The sequence below is a fragment of the Trichosurus vulpecula genome, chromosome 8, assembly GCF_011100635.1.
Source record: "Trichosurus vulpecula isolate mTriVul1 chromosome 8, mTriVul1.pri, whole genome shotgun sequence".
In the NCBI taxonomy this organism is placed as follows: domain Eukaryota; kingdom Metazoa; phylum Chordata; class Mammalia; order Diprotodontia; family Phalangeridae; genus Trichosurus; species Trichosurus vulpecula.
Genome location: NC_050580.1, coordinates 87,616,604 through 87,644,036, shown reverse-complemented (window position 1 = coordinate 87,644,036; position 27,433 = coordinate 87,616,604). Strand labels below are relative to the sequence as shown.

General features: G+C 37.6%; 1 protein-coding gene across 1 annotated transcript in view; it reads right to left on the bottom strand.

Annotated features, from left to right (window-relative positions):
• Positions 1-4,151: 4,151 nt before the first annotated feature.
• CPXM2 (carboxypeptidase X, M14 family member 2) overlaps positions 4,152-27,433 on the bottom strand; it is a 239,253-nt gene continuing 215,971 nt past the window's right edge. Inside the window, exons 12-14 of the mRNA XM_036736106.1 lie at positions 21,246-21,385; positions 17,191-17,290; positions 4,152-4,405 (exon numbers count right to left, since the gene is read on the bottom strand). Coding sequence (XP_036592001.1) covers positions 4,152-4,405; positions 17,191-17,290; positions 21,246-21,385 — 494 coding nt within the window. The remainder of the gene's footprint in view (positions 4,406-17,190; positions 17,291-21,245; positions 21,386-27,433) is intronic.

The window sequence follows — 27,433 nt, the reverse complement described above, 5'->3', positions numbered from 1 at the left end:
AAGTATAAGCTATTTTAAGGTAACAGAAACTCTCAGGGCCAGGGTTCTGTGAGATCTGGTATTTGACATAGTGTGAATAGGATTTCTGCATGAAAGTGTCATTCTATCTCTCCCACTAAAATGCTGCATATGAAAGAATGCATACAAATTTGTATTAAATATGACAATTTTCACTATTAAAATAGGCCCAATTTCCTCTATTTTGTTCCAGAATTTCCCCAACTTCCCTTTATCCTTGGGGTAGACCATATCAGCAAATCATCATTTATGGGTTTTGTTGCTTTATTTCAAGCCCAAGTGTTCTGAGACCAAATTAGCGTGCAGAAAGTTGCCTCAGAAGTACCCTGGGAATGAACAACTCCCCTATGGCATAAAAAAACAACAGGGGCTGATCAGGGTCTGTTTTCATAAATTCTTTGTGTAACATTTTGTCCCGGTTTCTGATAGCCAAGTTTATGAAATGAATACCTATGACTTTTCCTTTTTGAAACAGTTAAAAAAAAGACAGATCTCAGCTGCAGAGCTCTCAGAATTTTTTTGTTTTTGTTGCTGTTTGCTTGTTTTAATTATTTCTGGAAATCCTGGGGTCTAGGTAGACTACCATAGGAGACTGTGTCTTTATAAGGCAGGGAAGAGTAATTTAGACAAGGGTCTTAAATATCCATGAAGACCATGGGAAAAGTAGCACTGGTGTCCTGAATCACCACCACATCGTTCAGCCATAAGGATCAACCTCAGTGAATAGAATTTAATCAATTATTACTAATTTTAAAAATCTAGTCCTATTGGCCTGTGCTCATATAGAAATAGACATGCATGGCTCCCTGTGGAACTGAAAATCCCCAATTAACCGGAGCTGCTGTCATTAATCTACTTTGTAAAAAGATTTATTCTGGCAACTTCCTCCCCTCAAAAGAAAAGGAAATAAACACAAAACCAACCTCAGTGTTTTAGCTATAACGCTGGGCCCCAGTACTCTAAAATTTAAAAGATATTTTGCATCATAATTCTGTGTTGTGGTAGATGGAAAGCTGGCCTGCAAGCCAGGAAGACCTGCTTCTGGCATGATTGTCTGTGTGATATTGGGCAAAATCATTTAAATTTCAGTGCTTTATTTAACTCTGTAGATAAAGTGTAGACTTGAATTAGTTAGAGGCTATTTCTTCATGCAGGAACTCCCTATACCAAATAAACCCACGGATTAGTCCTTACCCTCATCCTCATCCCTTATTTTCTAAACCCAGATGTAATTTAAATAAAATAATCCTCATATTAACTGATTTTACAAAGACACCTAAGTAAGCTGCTTTAATGATGGTTGCTGGTCAAATAGGCATATCCCATTTCCTCCACAGCGTATGCAAAGTAAATGAATTGTGCATTCCCCCGATTAGAGGCTTAATCACACATACACAAAGGAAAAAGGCAATTCTCCAAAGGAGCAATGCCTGGGCTAATTTGCCATATTATACTGCGTGTCTCTTTTCAAACATCTTTCAGTAGAAAAAGATGGTCTCACGAAGAAGAGAAATTCTATGAAGTCCTGACATTTGCCAAGAAGAATAAATATGAGGGGATGGACTTGTTTTTGTGATATAACCTGAATTACAGGTCTAATTGGAAAAATACCAAGAAAAATGGTAGAGGGAAAAAATCAGTCAACCATTTGGAAGCTTATCTCTAGTCAGGCAAACAATAGACTGTTAAAATGAAGAATTCTTGGGTGGAGAGGAAGCCAGTAAATGGATTCCAGTGATCATCTCTCTCTCTCTTACTATGTGAAATTACATTTTTTTTAAAAAAATTCATGAGGAATCTGAAAAAACAATGTCTTTTTTGGAATTGTATGGAAAAGATATGGAGTTCTAGGGTGCCCATGTATGCCTTTCATTTTGAATAATGAAAAAAAGAGTGATAAAGCTGACTATATGAATATGCCACATTGTCTATCTGCGGACTTTGCTCATGTCCTTTCCAATGGATTGAATTCTTCTCTTTTTTGCTCCATTTTTCCCATGTCTGTCTGTTGAAATTCTACCTATCTTTCAAGGCCAAACTGAAATTCGATCTCCTCTGAGGAATCCCACTTGCTTGCCTCAACTAGAAGCAATCTTTTCCTGTTTCCATCTAGGACAGCATTTGGTTATGTACTTACTATGGAACATTTTGTATTATAGTTATTTGCATATGCAAAATACACCCCTCAAATAATTTGACCTATATTGAGGGCAAGATCTACATTTTATTTCTCATTTTGCATCTAGTATAGTGCTCTATATGCACTAGGTACTTAATAAATTTATTTTTTAGTGATGCTTAAGCTGGTGGATAAGCATGTAAGATAAATACATCAAGACCTAGGTAATCTTACCAGACAACCTAAGGGCTCATGCCCATTTCTGAGTTTGTGACTGATGAGTTTCTAGTTAAAGAACCCTGATGGCAACAGTGATGTGACTACTATCGCTCTCTTACTGACAAGGTCCTGAACTACTGACAGGGAATCAGTTGGAGGGAGTTCTCAGCTAAACTCCTTGGAATGGCAAAGGATGATTATTATTCTTAAGGGCCATCGTGGTCCATAAAGCATTCTCATTCCACATCTGGAAAGAAAGGCAAACTGATGTCAGGGAATGCCTTCAGGATACTGCCTCAACAACAGCCTCTCTTGGGGAGGTAAAGAGAGGTAGGCTGTGCATGTGTATTTTTGAGGGGGAAAAGCTTTTCTCCTATAAGGTTGATCTCCCTAGCAAAGACCTATGATAAGAGAATTTACAGTGACTTAGCATTTATGTGTGATACTTTTAAAGGGGATAATCATAGAGAACTCACAATTTCCTTTTGTTCTGTCTTTCCAGGTCAACAGGCTATCAGCGCTATTTAAGAAGCAAGAAGGGAGAAATGATGTTCTCATATAGTCGGCCAACTTCTTCAAATTGATCCACAGAAGACTTTTCCAGGCAATTTCTCATTAATTTCAATGACACATACCTGATCTGGAAGGTAAGGTCTTTCATACACTAAACCTGACTCTCTGGGCTTATGTTAGGTCAGTTTTGCTACTTGCATCTCTGTAAAGAGAAATGAGTAGAGCTGAGAATTAATGGGTCTCTATGTCACTCATTTTTCAGGTCCTGTAAAACGTCCTACTAGGCCAACAAATAGAAGCTGATTGAAAACACTGCTTCCCTACAGGAAAGCTGGTGCCACTGACCCTGTGTTGAAGGGTGGGCATGGTAATTACCCAGGGCACTGATCTAAAAGCTTGTGCAAAGTAATCCTCTGTAGCAGATGAACATAACAAACTCCTCAGAAAGTCGATTGTCAAACCATTAATTTAGGATTATTCCTAGCACAATTCTTATTTTGACACTTTTAGTTTTCTTGTTGAGAAAAAAAAACTACATTGATTGGAGGAGTCCCCTCATAGCTCAAGGTGCATTTCCTATTGTTTATAAAATGTAGCATTTATTTGATGTGGCTTAGAATGTCAAAGAATTAATGAGATTCTATCTCTTAGGGTGCCCATCAGCATCTTAAGTAGCAACAATAATAATAGCCAAGCAATGGGCTAGTGGGGTACAGAGGAAAGAGAATGCGTTCAGAGAATCTGAGTTCAAAATCTGGATCTGCTATTTACTATCGGTGTCACTGTGGGCAAGTTGCTTAAGCCTCTGGTCTCAGTTTCCTCAAAGGTTAAATGAGGAGGTTGGACTAGATGACCTTGAAGGTCCCTTCTGGATCTAAATCTATAATCCGATCTTTTTAATTGTGTAGAGCTGACATGAAATTCCTGCTGTCATATGAACAAAGAGTGTTTCTTCCCCTTTCCCTTCCTTATCCCCATTTAGGAAGGGGATCTTAAAACTAACTTCCCTGTTTTTTATAAGCCCAAGCCAATGTGTCCACTTCTATCAATTGATCTCACCTTGCTACACTTAGCCTAAATAATTCATACAAAGACCACAAAATGGGAAATATTCTGAGCCTTGAGCTCTGTCTTCTGGGACTTTCCTTGCAATACACACATACTAGTTGCCATGTCTTGAATTGAAAAAATAATAATAATGACAATGAGCATGTTGGCTATGCAGCTACTAATACAATTGGTTTTGATTTAAACAGGACTTAAAAACCCATCTGTCAGGAATTTATCTTCTTTGACGCCTTTGCCTGGCTCTCAGCTTCAAGCGCCTGACTGGTAGGCTGATGGGCTGCTTTCCAAATTTCTCCATGATCTCTTTAATCCTTGCAAGGTTCGTCTTGTTGATTGTAAAGTCACACCGAGTGGCTCCCATGTCATAACCCACGGCACAGTTCTTGGTTGAAGAGGTAAAGCCTTCTGCCCTTGCAGTAACTACATATTCTCCAGGATTTAGGAGACGCCAATAATCCCCATCGTTGGCTGTTAAAAGGAAGGAAAAAATGCAAGAAAAATTAAATGAGAGCACTTCTCTCCTACCTCAAGTGTTGACACACTCATTTTAAGACAAGTCATCTAGCCAAAGACATGCTTCCAGGCAGCAAAGGCAGAATTCCTGGTATTTGGCTAGTGTAGCTTTTCAATAAATTTGAGGAACTCACATTTTTCATATTTGGAAGCTCCGTTAATGGTCCTAACTGGAAAAAGGATTTTAGACTTTTAATTTTAGATTTTTAAAAATGCCTATAGCCCCAAGTCACACCTATGGAAAAGTCACCACAGACATATCTCCTCCTTCATGGCATGACTGAGCCATTCATTATGGAAATGGAACTTCCAAATGCTAGACAGGGAAAACAAAATGCCATCCTGAAAAGTCATTATTGCTTTGGTTTCCTGGTCTTTCACAGCACAACTGCAAGAAAAAAATGTGATTTAAAAAAGCATACTTCATTTTTGAAATAGAATGAAAAGGAATAGTACAAGTTGAGGCCAAATTGGCCTTGAAGAGAAGCTGGAATATACTTCTATTTTCCATGTACCAGGGGCCAAGGTAAACTGGATTCAGGCCTATTGAGCTTCACGTGTATTACAGCTGCCCTCTTGGTTGGTAGGGGGATCTGATGAGAGCTCTTTTTAGGCAGAAGATGGTGATAAGAATGAAGAACTTGGGATCAATAAATACAGGTTTCGGAACTCTCAGAATGTCTCTTGCCATTATATCTCCCTATGGTTGTAGGATTGAGCTAGAGCATTGAGCACCTACTATGCTCTTCAATGCCCCAGGAACTGTGAAGGAAACAGAAGCAGCTAAGACATGGTCCCTGTCTCCAAAAAGCCCACAGGCAGCTGAGAAGAAAAACTAGCACAGGAGGCAAAACAGTTTTAAGTGCTAAATTGGGTGGGACAGAATTTAAATGTTTTACTAATCAGGTATAGTGGAGTTGGTACTTAAATAGGGTTTTAGAAGATGCAGAGGCAGAGTGAAGGGGGTGGGCATTCCAGGTAAAGGGAAATATCAAGAATGAAGGTCCAGGGCTACAGAATTAGAGGCATGGCATCTTTTTTGGGTAGTGAGGGGACTAGTCTGACTTGAAAAGGAATTTTTGTGGGCAATGAAAAATAAGGTTGGATAACTAGGGCAGAGCCAGATTTTAAGGGGTTCTGAATGCCTTGGGGAAGAGTTAGGATTTGATGTACAGGATAGAGGACTCATGGGAGGCTTCAGGGAAGAGGAAAAGCTTGATGAAAGCAGTGTTTGTTTATATAAGTATGGTCTTCTGGTGGTCATACAGGATGAATTTCAGGGAGAAAAGTCTAAAATTAGGGAGGCTGTTGCAATAGTCCAGCTAAGAAGAGATAAGGCCCAGGATAAAAGCAGTAGAAATGGAGGGAAACCAATAGATGGGAGAAATACCGGAAAGGAAAAATTTATAGAACTTAGCAACTGACTAGATATGTGATGGAGTGGAAGGGGTTGAGGAAATTGGGTATATTGCACCTGGAGAAGAGAAGGCTCCGTGGGACATGATAGCTGCATTCACAAATTTGAAGGGTTCTTAGGAGGAGGAAGTTCCAGTGTTGTTCCATTTCACCACAGATGGAAAAGACAGAAACAATTGATGGTGGTTATAAAGAAGACAATTTAGGCTTGATATGAGGATAAATTTTCTAGCAATTAAAGTTGTCTAAAAGTGTAAAGGGTTGCCTCCAGAAGTGGTGGGTTTTCCCTTCCTTGGAAATCTTCCAAGCAATGGCTAGATGACCACATGTCAGATATATTACAGTGGAGATTCCTTTAATGTATGGGATGGACTAGATGGTGGTTGAGATTTCATCTAACTTAAACTCTGCGATTCTGTGAGTCCCGGATGACACCAATTTTGAGTGTCCAGGTTAATGAGAGAATAGCAGTACCAGAGGCAGAGAAGGAAGGAGGAGGAGCTGCCTGAGAGAAAAATTGATGACTTCAGTCTTGGACAGGTTCTTCAGGGGATGAGTGACACATCCAAGTGAAAATGTACAGGAGGCAGCTGAAGATATAAGATTGTAGCTTAGGTGAAAGAAAAGAAACAGGTATATAAGTCATACGCATTAGAGGAAGGGGTATCAGAAAAATTAAGCTGGATATTTTTGTTCTCCTCCCCATCCCATAGACCTCTTTGCTGTAACTATCCCAGAGATAAAAGTGTGGTTTCATTTTGTTTGTATATGATTGCTTTGGAGTATAGAACTTTCATCAGAAGAAATTCCCTCCACAAGTTCAGATGGATAACTCTTCTGCAAGAGTTGGTGGGCTGAGAAAGCCTTTAGGGCATAGAGGAGCTCTGTCTGAATTAGCAGAAAATCTAAAATATGACATTGAAAGAAAGATTCAATTGCCTTCAAGTGCTGCATATCTTATGCATTGACATCTGAGCATGTATTACTAAGTGAAATGTAGCAAATTCATAAAAAATTATGATCCAACCCAGGCCTGAATTTCCATACTGTATCATAAACATGACATTAATATGACATGCCACTAATTTTGAACATTTTTTATAATAGCAGATCACATTTATGAAGTGTTTTACATCTGACAAAGGGATTTCCTCAAAAGAACTAAGCAAAGTAGGCAAAGACATTGAAAGTATTATCATCCTCATTTTACTAAGATGGTTTTACTGAAGAGTTTTGTATACTGTTCCTGAGTTATTACAAGGCTACAAATTACGACAGTCCAAAGTAATGCATTTTTTTCTTTCCTGTGTTTATTCCTCAGTGCCCCTGAGCAACAGACATAAAATCCTATTTGTTTGTGGGAAAGGGGAGAAAGAATCCAGAATTTAAGTGCCTATGTTAATAGAAACATGGAATCACTCCCAAAAAAGCTTGTTATGGAGAGTGAACAATGACATTCTCTGGGCTTTCAATAATGTGGTTTCTAATGCCTTAGATATGTTTTGAAGGGGAGATGTTTAACAGGAGCATTTAGATAAAATATTCTATTCTGAAGACTAACCTGACTATAAACTGAAACCCAGCCTAATCTGAGTATGTGTACAACTCTAGGCTCCCCAAAGCTGTGTCAGTGGACTCTGAATTTGGGCTGGTGCTTCCAAGCAAGAAAGACTTCAGATACAGACTGGGTTTCAAATGTAGCCCATATTCAGTGGGCTGTGTCCACTACATAAGGATTAGCCTAGCGGCAGCCAGGTAGTGCACTAGGGTACTGGTCTTGGAGTCAAAAAGACTCAGTGAGTTCAAATATGGCCTCAGACACTTACTAGCTATGTGACTCTGGGCAAGAAACTTAACCCTGTTTGCCTCAGTTCCCTCATCTGTAAAATGAGCCAGAGAAGGAAATGACAAATCACTCCAGTATCTTTGCTGAGAAAATTCCAAATGGGGTCATGAAAGGTCAGACATGACTGAAATGACTGAACAACAAATTTAGATTCAGAGAAGTCCAGCCCTAGAGGGTTGGGCACCAGGTGTTTTATTATTATTGTTGTTTTGTTTTGAAATTACAGCCAGCTCATAAAGGCCATGGGTTATGGGGTGATGGTGGAAGGGGTGTGAGGAAGTTATGTGTAACTGTATTAGAAGAAGGGTCCATACTAACAGAATCACACCTCCTTTAGAGGTCTGCAGTAGAGCCAGTAGTCCAATACACTCAAATATAGAAATAAATGTCTCTTGTCAGTTTCTCAAGACTTTACCTAATTTCTCACTTAGGTGAAAATATGAGGTTTTCACGCATATCAAAAGTCACATCAAAGCTATTCTGAGGATTTGATATGAGAATTAAATTCTAACTGGCCATTATCTCCCCACCAGAGAGGTAAAGGCCATGCATTATGGTTTTACCTTCTAGGTTAGGTGTTTATAGGAATCAGCAGGTCTGCACTGTGTGTGAGAAACACCATGCCTGGAAAATCTTATTAGGAAAATCTCCATGTGTGAAAGGAATTGTACAAGCCAAAGTCAGAAACAAAAAAAAAAACTGGCAACAACAAAGAAATCAGATCTAACTGAACCCCCAGGAAGTAGCTCTGGATGCAGCATTCTTATGAGGGTGTTTTGAACCCCTCATCCCTATTTCCAAGGTACTGCAGGACAATCTAGTCACAAGATCTTAATGTGACTGCATCAACCAACTGAGCATTACGGGCTAGTTAGCTGTTACCATTAGAAACTCCACAGGTACATGATCAGAAGAGGGAAAGGGGGTGGAGGAGATGATGAAAGAAAGCAGACTCACTTCATATGGGGAAAGGTACCCTTCAAATCCTTTTGGCAAACATTATTATAGTGAGAGCTGTCTTCAGAGAACTACCTTTCTGAAAAGAACTTATCTAAATTAAAATATATGGAAGTGAAACTAATTCATCAAATCCTTAAAATTCATGTGTCAATAGTCCTTTACCAAGAAAACTCAAAATGAGGTCACAAAGAGTCAGACATGTCTGACTGAACAAGTACTCTCTCTTTCTTTCCTTCTCTCTCTCTCTCTCTCTCTCTCTCTCTCTCTCTCTCTCTCTCACACACACACACACACACACAATACTTTGACTACCTATGTTAAAGACTTAATAATAATGCTACTTTGTCACCATTAAGCACTATGTAATGGTACTACTACCACTATGCGTATTGCTCGTACTACCACTATTATCAAGTAGTCTAGCTAACCCAAGAAGTATGTCACATTTTCAACTGATATCTTTCCTCTGCCCTAACATGGATCACAGGACTACAATTCTGGAACTAGAAGAGACAACAGAGATGATACTGCCCAACCTTCTCATATTACGAATGACCCAAATGAGGTTCAGGGAATTCTGCCAAGTTTACATGAGAAGTAAGAATCAGAAGAGGGATTTGAACTTGTATTTTCTACTGTTTCACATGTTAGAATCTTATTCTAATTCAACAGTAGCACCTAAGTAAATTGAGACTTCAAAACTTATATTTAAAATGCCATTCTGGTATATTTGAGGTTCTGTCAAGAGAAAGCAAATTATCTCAAATCATTATTCTGGCTCTGAAAATACTTTGTAAAAAGTTGTCAACATTGCAGAACAGTGGTTTACCTGTGTCTTAACCATGGGTTGTATTCAAAACACCAAGCCACGCAGCTCCCCCAAAAAAGTCTACAGTTACTACAAGTGCATCAATATGAGCAATAAGAACTCATGTTTTTGTCAAGCGCTTGCAGAGACTGTTCCTCCAGCTGGAAATGCCCAACTTCTTTATCTTTGTCTTTCTTAATCCCATTTATCTTTCAAATTCAATCCAAGTCTGCCATAGAGTGATTTCACCTTTCTTGGAACTTTTCTCATTTTTTATCTGTCCCATTTATTTGCCATTTAACTGATTCCTCAGAACTACATATGTTTATGTGTTGATAAGACCATATGGAATGCTGTGTTCAACTCTGAGTGCCACATTTTAGGAAGGACACTGATAAACTAGAAAGCATCTAGAAGAAACCAACTAGGGTGGAGAAGGGTATCTAGTTCATGCCATCTGAAGTTGAATTTGAGGAACTGGGCTTTTTAGTCTGGAGAAGAGAAGATTTAGGAGGCACATGACAGACATCCATCTTTAAGGATCTGAAATGATATCTTGTGGAAGAGGGATAAGAATCGTTTTGTTTGCCCTCAGAGGAAAGAATTAGGAACAACGGGTAGTCTTTAGTTCTCTTTCTCTCCTTTCTCTCCCTAGTTTAGATATTAAAGCAATATTAGTATTCATATTTTTGCCAACATTTAATTGAATATTAGAAATAATTATTATTTGAATATTTGATAGAATCCACTTGTGAACTACCTGGCCCTGGACTTTTTTCCTTAGATAATTCATTTATGGTTTATTCATTTTTTTCTGATATTCAGCTATTTGAATAATTTCAGCTTTGTTAATCTACATGTTTTACATTTTTAAATATTCATCAATTTCATCTGGTTATTGTTTTGGGGGAATCTTCCTGGGCAAAATAATTTCTGATAGTTTCCTTTATTTATTCTTTGTTGGTAATGAATTCTTTTTTTCATTTTTTATGAACAATTTAGTTTTTCTCTCTTTTAAAATCCAACTGCTTGTTTTGTTAGTTTAAAAAAAAGCTTTAGCTTTATTTATTAATTAATTGTGGGGGGTTTTTGTTCTGTTTTCAGTTATGCTAATCTTTTTCTTTGATTTTTAGAAGTTCTACTTTAGTATTTAAGGGACGGGTTTGGATTTCATTTCTAGGTTGTTTTATTTTATTGTACTTGTATGCCCAAGTCATCGATATTTTTTTTCTATTTTGTTAATGGAATTATTTACACACACACACACACACACACACACACACACACACCTTTAGCTGCCCATATATTTTGGTATTTTATTATTTTCTTCAATGAAATTTTCTAATATTTAGATGATTTTTCCTTATACACCAATTCTTTGGGACTAAGCTATTTACTTTCTAATTTTTTAATTCTTTCTTCAAAGGACCTTTATTGGATATAATCTTATTGTATAATTATAGTAAGTAAAGGATATGCTTAGTATATCTTTTCTTCCATGAATTTAAGAGACTTATACAGCCCAACACAGGCTTATTTTTTCTAAAGGTGGTATGCACAGGTGACAAATACATAAATTCCTTTCTGTCTCTATTCGGTAATCACCAAAGAGCTATCATCCACTTTTTCCAAAAGTTCCATTCTTTTTTATGTTTAAAGGGTGTTTCTTGTAAACAACAAATAGTTGGATTCTACTTTCTAATCCATTGTGGTAGTGTCTTACATTTTATGGGTGAGTTTATCCTATTCATATTCATGGTCACACATGTAAATTTTATGTTTCCCTGCATCTTCCCCCCCCCTCTATATATATATAATATATTATATGTATATATTATATATATGCACACACACATAGAGAGAGATATATAGATATAGATGATATCTATCTATGTGTATACATACACACACACTATACATATGGAAGGAGAGAAAGAGATGTATTTTTTTCTATTTCTCCACCTCCTTTTTCTTTACAAAGAAGGAGGTAGCAAAATAGGAATTTGCCTGTTGCTTGTGATTTGTCTTTTCTTTGTTGCCTTCTCTTCCCCTTGCCTCACTCTGATCCCAGGCTTGTATTCTTTCAGTTCCCCCTTCGAATTCTCCCATCTTTTGTCTATGATGACTTGATCATCTATTCTGAATTCCTTCTTAATATTAAACATCATTTCTCCCCTACCTGTCTCTGCCCATTTTCCTGTTGAATTTAAAGTATTTCTATCCTGTGGTCTGTGTTCATGCTGTTGTAGGTGTTCACATATTTGTATTGTCCCTTCCTTGTCTAGTTCAGATGAAAATGAGATGCCCATCCCTCTCACCTCTTTTCTCAATGTTTGTTTGTTCTTCATTCTGTGTAACTGCTATCATGTGAGACAGTGAATTTCATCCACTTTTTCCTCCTTTCATCATATAGTATTGTCAAAGCTTCCATTCATATATGAGTTGAACTTGCCAGCCTTTGAAGTTCCTCCCAACTCTAATATTCTGTGCTAAGCATTAAGGAGAAGGCAACAGATTATATTGGAAGGAGTAGTATACTTGAGTGGGCAGCTAGGTGGCACAGTGAATGCAGCGCATGGCTTGGAGCCTCTTCCTGAGTTCAAATCTGGCCTCAGACACTTAGCAACTATGTGATCCTGGGTAAGTCACTTAACCCTATTTGCCTCAGTTTCCTCATCTGTAAAATGAGCTGGAGAAGGAAATGACAAACCACTCCAGTATCTTTGCTAAGAAAACCCCAAATTGTGTCCTGAAGAATCAGACATAACTGAAACAGATGAACAACAAAAATATTAAGTTACTTGAAGTAAAGAAATCTAGATTAGGGTCCTGGCTCCAAATACATATTACTTGCAAATCACTTATCTCTGTGATTTTCAGTTTCTTCAGCTATAAAAACAGAGAACCACAGAATCTTAGATTTGGAAGACATCTCAGAGATGTCAGGAAACTTTATTTAAAAACAAATCTTCAGTTTATTTAATGCAAAAAAAAAAATCCCTTATAAAATGAAACTTGTTAGCTCCCATAAGCCTAGAACAGAAATTAATATAAATGCAAAGCTTATGTTGAGCCCTTAAAAACCATAAAACATATAGAATTCAGTGATGTGCATAAATTACAGAATGTATCCATCAAGCAAATATGCTGAGAAATTATTTATAGGAAAAAATGACCAAAAAAGGAAAGAGAAACAAATTTCTTATTAGCTCATCAAATATGCCTCCTTAATGACAGATGTCTCAAATTCACAGTGTATTAACTAGAGTATTTGCAATACAGCCCAAGTGACCCTCAAACCTGTTTTGCTTTCCATGAAGTTAAAAAAATCCTGATATTATTTTTATAGTCTATATAAGGATCTAGGTAGGAAACTGCATTTTCATTTCTTCCTGAACTTCTATTCATTTCATAACAGGATAGCTCATAGATTACATTTAAAAGCCAGGCTTTGTAAAGAATCAAATTAAGTCAATAGTTATTTGAGTATCTGCCATCTACTTACTAGACACCATACTGGACAATGAAAAATCCATGCCCTGAAGGATCTCTGATTTACAGTTGTTTAGCAATAGCCTACTCTGCTGTGGTATTCCAGACTTTTTTCCTAATGATTTTTACTTTACCCTAAATTTTGGAGAAGCTACATAATAGGCAGTTAATTTCTGGTTGGTAGATATTGTATCAACATGGTCTTTATTAAAGTATATTTTATAGAAAGCTTAGTATATAGCTTTTTATAGAAAGCTTAATATATATATATATATATATATATATATATATTATATAGAAAGGGAGCATGCATGGAATATAAAAGGCTTCCTATAGATGCAGGTTGAAGGCCTGTCCTTGATAAACACTAGGTGTTTGGCAGCGAGCAGCTCACCTAAGCTTTCAGAGCCCTAGGCAACGATCTCAAACTAAATTATGGAAGAATTGCTTATTTGCACTTGTGGAAGGAATTTTCCCACTGAGAATCCCTATACCAATGAAATCGCAAGTTCATACTACTCCATCCCTTGCCTAATTCCTAACCCCCTAAAAAAGTCAAAATATGCCTGAATTTGAGACAATCCGGAATCAGGTTATTTCTTTCATGTCAATATTGTTTCTGAGGTGTAATATGATGAGTACTAAGTGTTGAGTCATAGAAATCGGGCTCAAATAGCAGCTTTGTTACCTAGTTCCCATATGACCTTGGGTGAGTCACTTCACTTTGGACCTCAGGTTCCTCACCCATAAACTTCAGAGGTTGGAACAGATAATCTCTAAGGTTTTTCTGAACTCTAAGTCGATGACTCTGTAAACAATTAGTAATTCTCTTTCTTGATTGGAAATTTGAGTAAGTAGATATGTTTCGATACTTTACTTCTATTCTTCCTAAAGGCAAAAACCATTTGCTCAAAACAAAAGGGTTAATTACATAGTGGAGATAATTCTGAAACTGCACCCTGTTATGAAAAACTATGTTTTCAGGCTAAGAATTGCTTGCTCATGGAGAATTCTAAATCCCATTAGAAATCTTCCAGATGATCCTATTTTTTGCATTCATTAAATACTTTTCCATATGTATTTCTCAATGCATCATCTCTGCATCATCTCTACATCATAGGCATTCATGTGGCCTCCCACCCCAGATTCTAATAAAATAAAAGCAAGAAAATGAAATATTCATTCTATTTTTAAAAATCAAATATTCACATACCGTCCCAGAGAGTGCCAGCCTGGCATTCAAGGCCCTAATTGGTGATGGTAATTGACTTTTCCAGACTCATGGAGTGCTGATTTAGAATTGGAATGATGTCTTAGAGTTTATCTAGACCTCATTTTACAAACAAGGAAACTGAGATTGAAAGATTTTGAGTGACTTTCTCAATGTTACACAAATAATAATTGGGAGAAATGGGATTAAAATCTATCTCTCTCAGCCCAAATTGGTTCTCTTTCAACTACATCTGTGAAGAGACTCAAGATTTAGGTTATTATTTACTGTTTTCCCCCTAAGGAAGTCTCTGTACAATTAGCAAAGACTAATACCCTGCCTTCCTGAAGCTTTGTTGAGTTTTCTCCTATGTTGATCATATGCTGTGGTGTAGAGAGTGCTGGGCTTGAGGTCAGAATAGTTTAAATTTGAATCCTGCCTCTAATTGTAGGCAATTATTTAACCTCTCTCTAAGCCCAAATTTCTTTATCTAAAAAAATCATATATTATTTACCTCGCAGTGTTAGTTGAGCATCAAATGGGATAATTAATTAATTGACATACCCTTATCAAACACCCACTATATCCTAGGCAGGAGGAAGCTGGCTGGCCCAGTGGATAAAGCACTGGGCCTAGAATCAGGAAGGTCTGAGTTCAAATCTGTCCTCAGATACTTACTAGCTATGTGCTCCTGGACAAGTCACCTAATCTATGTTTGCCTTAATGCACTGCAGAAGGAAATGGCAAACCATTGTAGTATCTTTGCCAAGAAAATTCCATGGACAGCATTGGTGTGTTATGGTCTATGGGGTCATGAAGAGTTGGACACAACGGAATGACTAAACAACATGTGCCAGGCACTGTGCTTAGCACTGGAGAGTCAAAGAAAAATGTAAAATGGGACTTGCATAGGAAAACCTTTTAAAGTAGTAAAGGGAGACAAAATGTACATCCTATCTAATTATATCAATATTACATAAAAGACATATACAGGATAATTTTGGAAGGAGGGGCAGTAGGATTTTTGAGGGGAGAACAGGAAAGGCTTCATGAGGAAAGTGGCAGCTGAGCTGAGTCCTGAAGGAAGCTAAGAGTTCTTAAGAGGCAGAAGGAAAAGAGAGGATACATTCCAGCCACAAGAGACAGCCACTGAAGCCACAGTGAAAGGAGATGGGGGATGAAGTGCCAATGTGGGAGGTACAGAAAGATGGGCAATTTGCTTGGACTATGGTATACGTAAAGAGGAGTAATGTGTAATGATGCTGGAAAGGTAGGATGGAGCTCTGCTGTAAAGGCTAATCTATGTCAAGTGCTTTGTTATCATCATCCTCGTCATCCTCCTTATCATCCAGAGTCGTACTGCTTTATTATGATGCTATGAGGGCGCATTATATATAACTGCCTCATGATAGTGTTGCCAGAGATACTGCCACCATGCTGTCCTCTTGCCCTTGCTTAGGGCCTCCCTTAAAAAGAGATCAATTTTATACTGAAATCCTTTGAGCACATCAGTACTTAAGTCCCTTTGGATGCTGTACAAGATGATGTGTTTTAGAATGAATTCAATTACATTGACAACAGTGTGTACAAGGAGATTTTCTCAAATTTAACTCCACCCTACTTATTTGTATCTCTAACAGTTCTATTGGTTTTTCTTTTAGCATATCTTCCAATTTCCTACTGACCTGCCTTAGCTCACATGGTTCCTTACACTTGAAATGCCCTCTCCTACCATCTCTATTAATCCTTCAAAGCTCAGAAAGGTAGCATGTTACAGAGGACAGGACACTGGACTTAAAGTCAGGAAGACTGGGTTGGAAAATCCACCTCAGATTTGGGGTGGGTGACCTTGGCAAATTTCTTAAGCTCTTTGTGCATCACATCTACTCAGTAACTGTGTCATAGAAGGATTCTAACTCTACATTCAAGTAGAAATGGCATTTGACAATCCATTGGCATCTGAACCACAGCAATTTTACTTGGTCCTACAGGATCTGTAACTGTCTCTATTGCTCTGCTCCATCCCACACAATGTATCCAGTTGAATCATCTTTGAATATGACTTTCATAATGTCAATCTTGTGTTCAAAAAAAGAAACAAAAGAAAATCAGTGGCTCCTCATTGTTTAAGGAATAAAGTCTGAACACTCTGTCCCAGAATTCTAGGTTTCTAAGGCTCCTTCCAACTTCAAATCTATGATACTATGATGATCTTCCTACTATCAGCTACAACATATTTTTCCAATATAATGTTCCACCAGGGTCCTTCTCTTGAGTAAATTGGTTGACTTGTCCTGAACCTAGAATATACCTCCCTGTCTCTGCTTATGCCATAATTCCCTTTTGTCTTTCCCACTTTAAATTCTGTATATTCTTTTAGGCCCAGATCAAGTCTCACCTTTCCCTCAATCTAATGTGATCCATTCCTCCTCAGAACACCTACAGTAACCACTGGCTGGTATTAATCCTATAATGTCTTATCACATGTTTAGTTCTTTTTTTCTGTACATGCTTTACCTTCCTGAGCTAGATTTTAAATTCCTTAAAGGCTTACAGTCTAGCTGGGGAGGCAAGTATGAGTATCTCTATGCCCATATGAGGTGTGTTTATGTATATTTGTGTAGATAGAAATGCAGTTATACAAACATCACAATATACTGTATGTGAAATGCTTGTTGTTTCAATAGACACACTCATATACACTCACTCACACATGGTTTTCCTAGCACAACTATTATTTTGTAGTAGGTGCTTAATAAATCTGTTGATGAATCCTCTGTGCCTTCTTATTTTCCTATCTTCAATGAAAGAAATGAGATGAGTCAACAAGAAACTAGAAGATCACTGTTGGGTGGGCTCAAATGGAATATAATGGTGGGAAAGAGAAAACGAGAATTCAGTTTTGGAATTTATTGTCCTCATCACAAATCTTGTTTCTCATGGTTTCAGCACAATTACAGTGTTTGGAAATTGTGGAAGTCAAGGCTTATCAATATATTTATTGGTACCTGTTCGAATATCATGGTTAACACCTTCCACAGAAATGATAGCATTTGGAATTCCTTTCCCATGTGAATCTCTTACTATGCCTTTGATACCACGATGAACCTGTTCAATAAAAAAAAAATTATGGTTATCAATTATAGTCATATGGCTTAACACTAAATAATTAACTAATTTCTGAAATTTAAAAAGGAAAATATCCTGTGGTATTTAAGAGATAATTAAAGACTAATCATTGCTAAGAAATTTCGCATGGTCACACTTTTTAAAAGACTTGTTAATTATTTTTAGTATATCCCTGAATTGTTGGTTTCAGAAAATACTATTCTATGTCCTTTAAGGCTGTGTAGTAGAGTTTACTTACACTTTACTTAAAGCAAAACATTCACTCATTGAGGTACTAAAATTAATAGCAATACATTTATAAAGGATCCATAAGTTTATATTAGGAGTAACATATTTAGAAACTGGAAAATGAATAAGACTTTTATAGGAATTGATTTTGTTAATTCTTCCCTCCTTCCCTGTCTTCACAGACTTAACGGCAAGGAGTCAATGAAAAGAGTCAACTGAAAGTTTGGTTCTCTTTGAAGATCCTTGGGCAAAGGATTTCACCTCTCTTGGTCTCCATTTCCCCATCAACAAAATTAGTGGGATTCTAGGGAAGTTTGGAAAGAGATAAATGAACTGATATAAAGTGAAGCAAGTAGAGACAAGCAAAAAAATGTTTTGTTGGGATTTTCTTGGCAAAGATACTGGAGTGACTTGTCATTTCCTTCTCCAGCTCATTTTACAGATGAGGAAACTGAGGCAAACAGAGTTAAGTGACTTGCCCAGGGTCACATGGCTAGCCAGTATTTGAGGTGAGATTTGAACCCAAGTAGATGAGTCTTCCTGACTCCAGGCCCAGCACTCTGTCCACTGTACCACCTAGTTGTCCCAGTGACTGAAGCAATGAAACAGAAAGAACAATCACAAAAAAGTGAATGTTGAAAAATTATAAAAGAAACATGGCTCAAAATAAGAGCTATGAAAAGACACCCCCACTCCACGCCTTTGCAGAGGTTGGAGGTCCGTAAGTGTGACACATTGCACAGATTTTCAGATGTCAATATATTGCTTTCCTTTTTTTTGTCTTGAAAATATTATTTGTTATGTGAGCTGGCTCTCTGGGAGGAGTGGGAGGGGATGCTGGGGAAAAAATTTGGTAATGTAAAAAAATAACAAAAGACATCAATAAACACGTCTCTAAAAAATATAATAAAAATGAGTGGGTTTCAACCAACTGCACTATGAGGTACTTTTTTTTCTGTGATTCTATGACTGCCAGCTAAAATATTTAAAACAGGTAGAACCAAGACTACATTTTTTAAAAAGAGTGTCTACAAAAGGGTAGGAAAAGGTGCCAAGTACTTCTCAAGGTCCCCCCTCTCTGGAGGCATGGGGTCTTCCATCGGGAGCTGGATGACTACTTGTTTGGGATGTTATAGAGAGGATTCTTGGTCAAGTTTAAGTGGAAGCAAATGGCCTCTTTGAGCCCTTCAATTCTTATATTTTATGGCTATAGTCAAATGATATTCCCAGACTGAAAGGGACCCAAGATCCCATTCACCCCGATGTGTACCTGAATAACAATCCTCTCCTCAAGATCTCCGACAAGTGGTCATCCCATCTATCTCCATTTGAAGGCCTCCAGCTAGAGGGAACCCACAGCCTTCAGGAGCAGTCCATGAAATTGGCTTGCTTTGGAAAAATCCTGCTTTTTTTTTCTATAGACCCAGAATCTTAGTAACTTCCACCTACTGCTGCTGGTTCTGCCCCGCAGTGGCTAGAACAAATCTAATTACTCTAATATCATAGCCCTTTAAATACTTGAAGAATCTGGACTTTTCTTCAACTCAACCTGAGGGCAGAGCAGAGCCCTGGGGATCAAGTTGTGTGGGTTGGGGGAATGATACATTCCAGCGTAAATTCCTGGCTCCCCACAGTGGCTAATGAAGAAAGAAGAGGGTGTCTAGAAGCAGCCCTCTTCAAAGTACGTGTCATGTTTTATAACTCTTAAGAGGGCAATGACAGTCTTGCTGAGTCATTTCTTCATCATGTTCAACTCTTTGTGACCTCATTTGTGTTTTTTTTTGGGAAAGATACTAGAGTAGTTCATTATTTCCTTCTCCAGTTCATTTTACAGACATGGAAACTGAGGCAAACAGGGTGAGTGACTTGCCCAGGGTCACACAGCTATCACGTGTCTAAGGCCAGATTTGAACTCATGAAGATGAGTCTTCCTGATTCCCAAGTCTGTCTCAGCACTGCCTACAACCTATGCTATAAAGTACTCTAGAGATCACAGAATTTAGAGATAACAGGAACTTTATAAATAATTTAGTCCAAACTTCATTTCCTGAAGGGGGAAACTGAGTCTGAGAGAGATTACATGACTTCTCCAAGGTTATAGAATTATTAAACAGCAGTTCTAGGATTCAAATCCAGGTCCTTTGACTCGATGATCAGTGCTTTATTTTAATATTGGTCTCTCTGTCTCACCCAGGCAGAGACTGCAGCAGTCTCTTACAGGCCTGAACCCACTGCTGATTTGCATGGAAGTTTTGAACTTCTCAGTATCCAAGCTAGGTTGGTTCCACCCCAGCCTGGTGGCTCTTGGTTCTCCATATTGGTGCCACTTGTTAGTGTAGTCATCTGATTGGCTTTAGCCCTACTGTACCTCAGAACTCCCTAGCTCAAGCAACACAGCAGCGTTAGCCTCTCCAGTGGCAAGGATCATAGATTGTACCTCCATATCTGACTGCTCTCTTATAGCACATACCCTTCTCCTCCACCCAATATTCCTTTTTTGTATCTAGATAGTAGTAGAAAAACAAAGAGAGGGCACTGGTTAAATGCTTTTGAAATGACAAATTACATAAAGTTTAGTGAATCATATGTTAATGTATCTATTTCATGATGAAATCAAGCAATTAAAATAAATGATTGGATCATTAGAGACAGTGACCTCAATCAGTTTCATGCATGCGGTTAAGCTTAGTAAATGGAATGGATATTATGTAAATTTTAGAGTATGTTTCCAAATATGGCTATATGACTTTTAAACTCATATTTCTCTATAAAACCTTACTGCATTATCCACACTAGAAAATTTTTCATGGTAGGATGCCTATAGCATTTCATCTGTTACAAAGGATTTGCTATTTTATTTACTTAAAACATTTTTTTGTTAAATTATGGGCCTTATTTTCAGAAAGGTAAAGATTTCTTCTGTCAATACTAGCTAGCTATTTTTCTATTCTTTTTAAATAAATGCTTGCAATTAAAAACAGGCCAGAAGAAAATCTATGAAAGCATTTCCCAACACAAAGGGATTACAGGGTAGGAGAAAGAATCAGGCTAACTCCTGCCGCACTAGGCAAAGTCATAGAAAAAGGCATGAACTCTGCCAAGGAGAACTCAACTATTTTGCAAAGGAGACAGCAAGGCTTTGGGGGAAGTTGCAGCATATACAATGATATTAGCTAACATTACAGCATATAGAACTTCAAGGTTGGCAAATACTTTACACACACACACACATATTCATATACATACATACTCACATATATACATACACATACACACACATACACACACACATATACACACACACACACCTCATTTGAGCTTCAAAATAACTAACTAGGAGGTAGGTGCCAGTATTATTCCCATTTAATTCTGTTGCTTTACCAATAAAGGTCCTGTGCTACGTGGCCCACAGCATTCCCAGGTGCAGCCAAACCAGATTAAAATGCAATGGGGAAATTTTAAACAAAATAAATAAAAATACAATAGCACATAGATAATGTGAATGTGTGGTTTTCTAAGTCAATATATATATCCCATAGGGATTCTTAAGTACAGTTTGACATCACTGGTCTAAGACACAAGATGTTTAATGATGCAATCCTGGTATAAACTTGGGTCATTAGTTGCCTTTCAAATATACAGGTGTCCTTCACTCAAAGGACATTGCTAAATGTTGTACTTGAAAACTATTTTGAAAAATGCTTACCTGTTCCATAAATACTATTAAAGATTCACGATTATTCTCCCATTCTTCAGGTAGGTCACTCTCATGAGGATATTTATCACAGCCCACATATATTGATAGCTCAAAACAATTTGTGTGAAGGTAACTAAAGTCATTCAGACCTGCCAAAATAATCAAAGATGATTTTAACTAAAAAATTGTCCAAACTGGCATTAGTAAGGAAATAATACTTTTTTATAACTTGAATCATTAGTAAAATCGCAGAGCATGTAGACATAAACACTTATTAGTGTATGAGCAACCAGAAATCTCTATGTGTTAGAATAAAATTTCTTAATTTGGCATCCATCAATTAAAAAAATAGTTTGATAATTATTGTTATTTTTTTGTTCAGTTATTTCAGTTGTGTCCAACTCTTTGTGGCCCCATCTGGGGTTTTCTTGGTAAAGATGCTGGAGTGGTTTGTCATTTCTTTCTCCAGTTCATTTTGCAGATGAGAAGACTGAGGCAAACAGGGTTAAGTGACTTGCCTGGGATCACATATTTGGTAAGTGTCTGAGGCCAGATTTGAACTCGTGATGGTAAATCTTCCTGACTTCAGGTCTAGTTCTATCCACTGTGCCACCTAGCTGCCACTTTGATAACTATTTTTAATGTGATTGGTTACCTTCATAATCCAATGTATTTTATTTTTCACATTTTTAAATGGTCTTATAAGATGAGTCTATAAGCTTTACCAGACTGCCAAAGGGGTCCAGGATACAAAAAAGGTTAAGAACTCTGTTTTAGTGTCTACCACCAAGATAGTAGATGGAGAGGGACAGTGGCCCAGAGCAGAGGTTAAAGAAAAGAGTCAGAGACTTCACAAAGTGATGTCATTGCTGTACAGACCTAAGAAAAAGGGGGAAGGGCTGAAGACAGGAAAAGGGCCATGATAGAAAAAAACAAAACAAAACAAAACCCAGAAAGTATACAAGGAGTGTCTACATTAGCAAAGAACCGAAAAGACTGGAAAAGCAAAGAGTGGAAAGTAAGGGAAAATGAGAAACAGCATGAATTTGAAGTACATGGAATGTGTCCTTTGTTATAGAATTAGTTTGTGTGTTATCTGTGATCACTTTCTAGACTTTGAGTGAACCTGATTAATCAGAACGTCCCATTTCTCACGCATTTGAGATGTCAAAGGGACCTCATTGTAGGAGCAAAGAGAAATTGTAGTTACGAAGAAGGTACAGGAATCATGAACAACTGGGAGGCCAAATTAAGAACCAATTATACAATGCAAATGAAGGAGGGTGTGTGTAGTACATACATATGCAAGCCCATATGCAGAACTCAGCCCATTTGCCCACATCCAGAGAAAATATCAGAGGAGATTTAAAGACAAACTGCATTTTTTTTAAAAAGCTGTTCTATTGATATCAAGAAAAGCATCTTAAAAATAAGCTAATAAAACAATAACACTGCATTTTATCTCAAGTATTTTCTTTAAATTTCTACTTTTGAACTCATTATTTACTCAATAAAATTGTTTTTCAAATGGATTCCTTTTATAGCTTACTTTTTTTCTGCCATGAAATAATTGTTTGTGGTTTTAAAATTAATTTGATTCATATTTTAACGTCCTGAATCGTGTTTTTCTTTGGACTTGTTCAAGCCTCAGCTGTCACAGTAAATGAGCTAGTTTTTACATATAGACTTTAAGGAATATTCTCTTATCAAATGAATGTTACCAAATATAAGTGGGTAAAAAGCCACAGTGGACATTGAATTAAGAGTATAATCTGTACTCCGCATTATCATTCTTTTCTTTCAAAAGCTCTTTTGAGGAACAGGAACATTAACAACCGCACATCTGAATTATGTTTTGTCAAGATGCCAAACAGTAGTGATCAAGAAGAGGCCTCCCTCAATAAGCTGTCAGATGCTTCTGGATCCAGAGTCACTCAGGGCCTCACAGAACACAGATGTTCAATGTTATGTCACGTGTGTTACCAGGGGAAAAAAACTGAAGTCTCAGCCCATGGCATATGTTGCTTTACATTAGCACTTTCCCTTCCACTGGGACCAGGCTCAAATACTTTTTCCTCATACTGTTCTTCATACTGGCTCGATTACCACCAAATTATTAATATTGTACTCTATCTGAACATGTCTGCTTAAGATCACTGCTTTCTGCAGCCAAGAACAACACTGTGAAAATGCTAACTGGCCAAATATTTCAAAGCAGGAGATGATTCAATATGGCGTTCTCGCTTTACCAGGTTTCTATATTTGTCATGTGGAAATATCAATGAGAAAATTTCTCTCCTATTTGTCTTTTAGTGATAGAGGGGATGCACAAAATGAGATGGAGGTTAAGTGGGTGCAATAGCTGTGATTCAGGGCCAAATCATGCATAGAAAAGTTAGGAAAGGCACTTGATTATAAGGTCAAAGATAGAGTCTAGTGGCTGCCAAACAAAGGTATTGATTGGAAGGCTCTGACTCCTCACCTCCATCTTTTAGTTTTCCTAGCTGACCTATAGAAGGAGACCTTTACCAGTTCCCTTCAGTTGTTAATACCTTCCCTTATCAGACTGACTTCCTTATATTCTCTCCCACTCTTTCTCTGTCTCTGTCTTTCATTCTCTGTGTCTCTCTGTCTTTGCATCATTCTCTCTGTCTCTCTCCATCTCTGTCTCTGTCTGTCCATCTCTCTCTCTCAGTCTCTGTCTCTGTGTCAGTCTCTAAATCTTAAATGTATCTAGTTATTTACATGTCATCTCCCCTACTAAAAAGCATGCTTCTTGAAGGCAGAGATTTTTGCTTTTCTCTCTATCCCTGGCGCTTAGCACCATGTCTGGCGCATAGTAAATGCTTAATAAATTCTTGTTGATCAACAGTCACCCAGTCAGTCAGGCCTCATATTTGGGACCACAGCAACAAATAGCCAGTTAACTGACTAATAAATTTCTCAGTTGTCAGTCACATGTTTTGGCACTATATTAATAATGAATGTGATATGGCTTACATTTTATTGGGCTTTACAGTTATATAGCACTTACAAACACATATGTATGTATCCTACCATTTCTGTCCTCAGGACATTGCTAACAAATAGAGCAAACATTAGCATTTCTTTTTTTGTGATGGGAAACTGAGTCTCAGAGATTTCAAAGGACTTGTTTACAGTCCCATGCCCAGTAGGGGGCAAGCCCAGAATTAAAACTTAGGTATTTCTTTCCAATTACAGCACTCTATTTAGAATAAACCGATTGCTATACTCGACATACCCGTAAAATGAGATGGCCATTATCACCCTACTTCATAGGGTTCTCGTGAGTAGCTGTGACGTAATTTGTAAATGCTCTGAAAATGCTAAATTTGGGCAATGAGCACTCCAGTTGTAATGAGGGTCCTTCATCACCACCTGCACTGCTATAGCCAGAAATTGGTTTGGATCACAACAGGATGTGATCATTTTATCTTGATCATTGGTTTCTACAATGTGTCATTTTGTGCCTTTGCAAGATAGCTGCTTCCAGAAGTAAAAATTATTTTCTACATGAGCCTGGGTGGAAACAAAGATGGGTTTTGACCCAGATAGTTACTTATAATCCTTGGGTATTGGCTAAGGGCAGCGAGACATTCTTTTGTGCTCTGCATTTGACTGAAATCCTTTTCTTGTCCCTAAGTTCAATATGAAACACAGAATCCAGCATTTCTTAAGTCTCTGTGGCTTAGATGGTATCACAGCACAAGATTTCATTGCCCAGAGATAACAGGGAACAATGGACTGATGGTATTCACATGTAGACAGGTTCAATGTAAGTATCTACCATGTAATATATATTTAGAAGCTTACTGAACCCTGAAGTAAACTTTACATTTATTCATTTACAGTTTACCTACCACTCATTAACTAATGCTTGTCAGGTCATTGCTCAGAAATATAACAGCAGAAGTAAAGGGTGTGAGGGAGGAGAGAATGGGAGGGGAAGGGGAAGAGGCAGGAAATTAGAAATACCATTTCATTAATCTCCAGTGAAATGATTCTGCAGACCTCATTATACCACCAGGAAGAAGAGTGATTAAAAGGACTTGAGCCCTCCTCTGTTCCCCTGCCACCCCCACCCCTCAACTTGGAAAGGAAGTCAACGAAACAGAGGAAAGTAGAATTGGTTAAAAGCTCAAATGCTGCTTAGACTGGTAATGCAATAGCTGCCTTGTAATGTTATTATTGACTCTACGTTGACTAGTCTGGCTGTGTTGCTGCCTGCTACCTGCTGCAGAAGGGTCATGGCACTTACGGAGATCAAGGAACATAATGAAGGTTAAAGGTTGGGGTCTGGTCTTTTGACCCAAGCTGGTGATAGGTTTTGGCTTTCTGTTTTAAGCCACAATGAAATTTTAGTGACAGAAATGAGTTAACCTTGGGTTCTTTTCCAGTTTTTTTCTTTTAAGGCCTCTTAAGGATTCTTTTTGTCCTCATATAGTGGTTTACTCAAAAATATACAAAATAGTTAAGCAGTGTCTCTATCTGATGACGTACGCAACATTTTGCTATGGTAGTCCCTCACCTCTTTGCTGTGAGGAGGGTGGTATTTTTCATTGTCTGTTCTTCCTGTCCATCATTCTTAAAATTTGCTTCTTTGGCTCTATTTGGAATGACGGGATGAAACAGAATAAAATGCCAGGACTTGGCAAAGTCAGCTGTAATTCAGTGGGGAATGTCCTGGACCTAGGGTCAAGAGCCATGACATTGAAAAGGAGCTCTGCTGATCACTAGCAGTGTAACCTTGGCCAAACCATCATACCTCTAAGCCTCAGTTTCTCAGGTGTAAAATGGGAAAATATCTGTCTCACAAAGCTACTATGAAGAAGGAATAGATCAAATGAGAAAGTAATCATACCTAATTCTATATAATATAAATATAAAATAAAACTTAATATTAATTATTAATAGTTAGCAATAATAGTGGTATATCATATAAATATAATATAATAATAGAAATAATCATAGCTCACATTTCTACTGCACCTTCAGGTTTACAAACTATTTTCTCTCAAAATCTAATGAAGTGTGTATGGATATTATTAATGTATCAGTGAAAGCCTTCTGTACACTGTGAATCCCAGATAACGGATTATTATTATCACCAATAGCAAGCAAACAACTTTTTTATTTAGGCAGGAAATGGTAAAATTGGATATTGTTTTCCTTGAAAACACTTATAAACTCTATAGCAATATCAAAGCTGAAACTTGGAAATAGGGCAGTGAGAAGAATACTCTGGTTTCTGAGCACTCTCTCCCCTGTGAGTAACAACCACAAGATGTCCCAAAAGTCTTGGTGCAGTTTTAAGTTTTGATTGTTTAAAGACCCTGTCTTTGAGTAAACCTTGCTTTAGCTTTCAAAAACACTATACAAACAAATCATTTGATCCTAACAATAACCTTTGCTATTATTGTCTCCACTTTATAGAGGAGGGGAGAGAGTGGCATGCTTAGGGATGCACAGCATTGTCTAAGGCAGGATTCAAACCCAAAACTCCCTAATTACAAGACTATTTTTCCAGTCGCCTTGCCATACTACACTTCAATAAGTAAGGACAGGCACCAAACAAATACCCTGCTTCTACTGTGCTTTTTGGAATTGCCACTTGTCTAATTCGCCAAAAGCTTGGCCATTAGTAAAAAGTAAATAATTTACATTTGCAATGTACAGAACTTTCACATAGGCTCATTTGATCTCCAGAGAAGCCCTCGGTCCATCAATAAGTCAGTCGATAAGCATTTATTGGGTCTTCTATGTGCCAAACTAAGCTAAGCTAAGCTTCCCTTCAAGGAAGACAGCTTAAGTTTTACTGTTCACATTTAAGAAAATTGAGGTTGAGTAAGTTAGTGAATTGATTTGGTTAAGCCAGCCAGCAAGAGGCAGAGGTGTGGCTTGAACCTAGATAATCTTTTGACTTCAAGTCTTGTGCTCTTCATAGTGTGGGTCAAAGTAGCTACATAAATAAGTGGCGACCAACGACATCAAGAAAGTAGAGCTGACCTATGCAAAAGCCCTTCGAGGAATGTAACGCGTCTTGATTTGATCTTCTTTGCTCAGGGTTGCTGATGGAATCTATGGTGGCAAATGCCATCAAACTATTTGTCTCAGACAAGCATATGGTTTTTATTTTAGAAATGGGAAAACATTAGGAAGAGGTTTAGGAGAGGGAA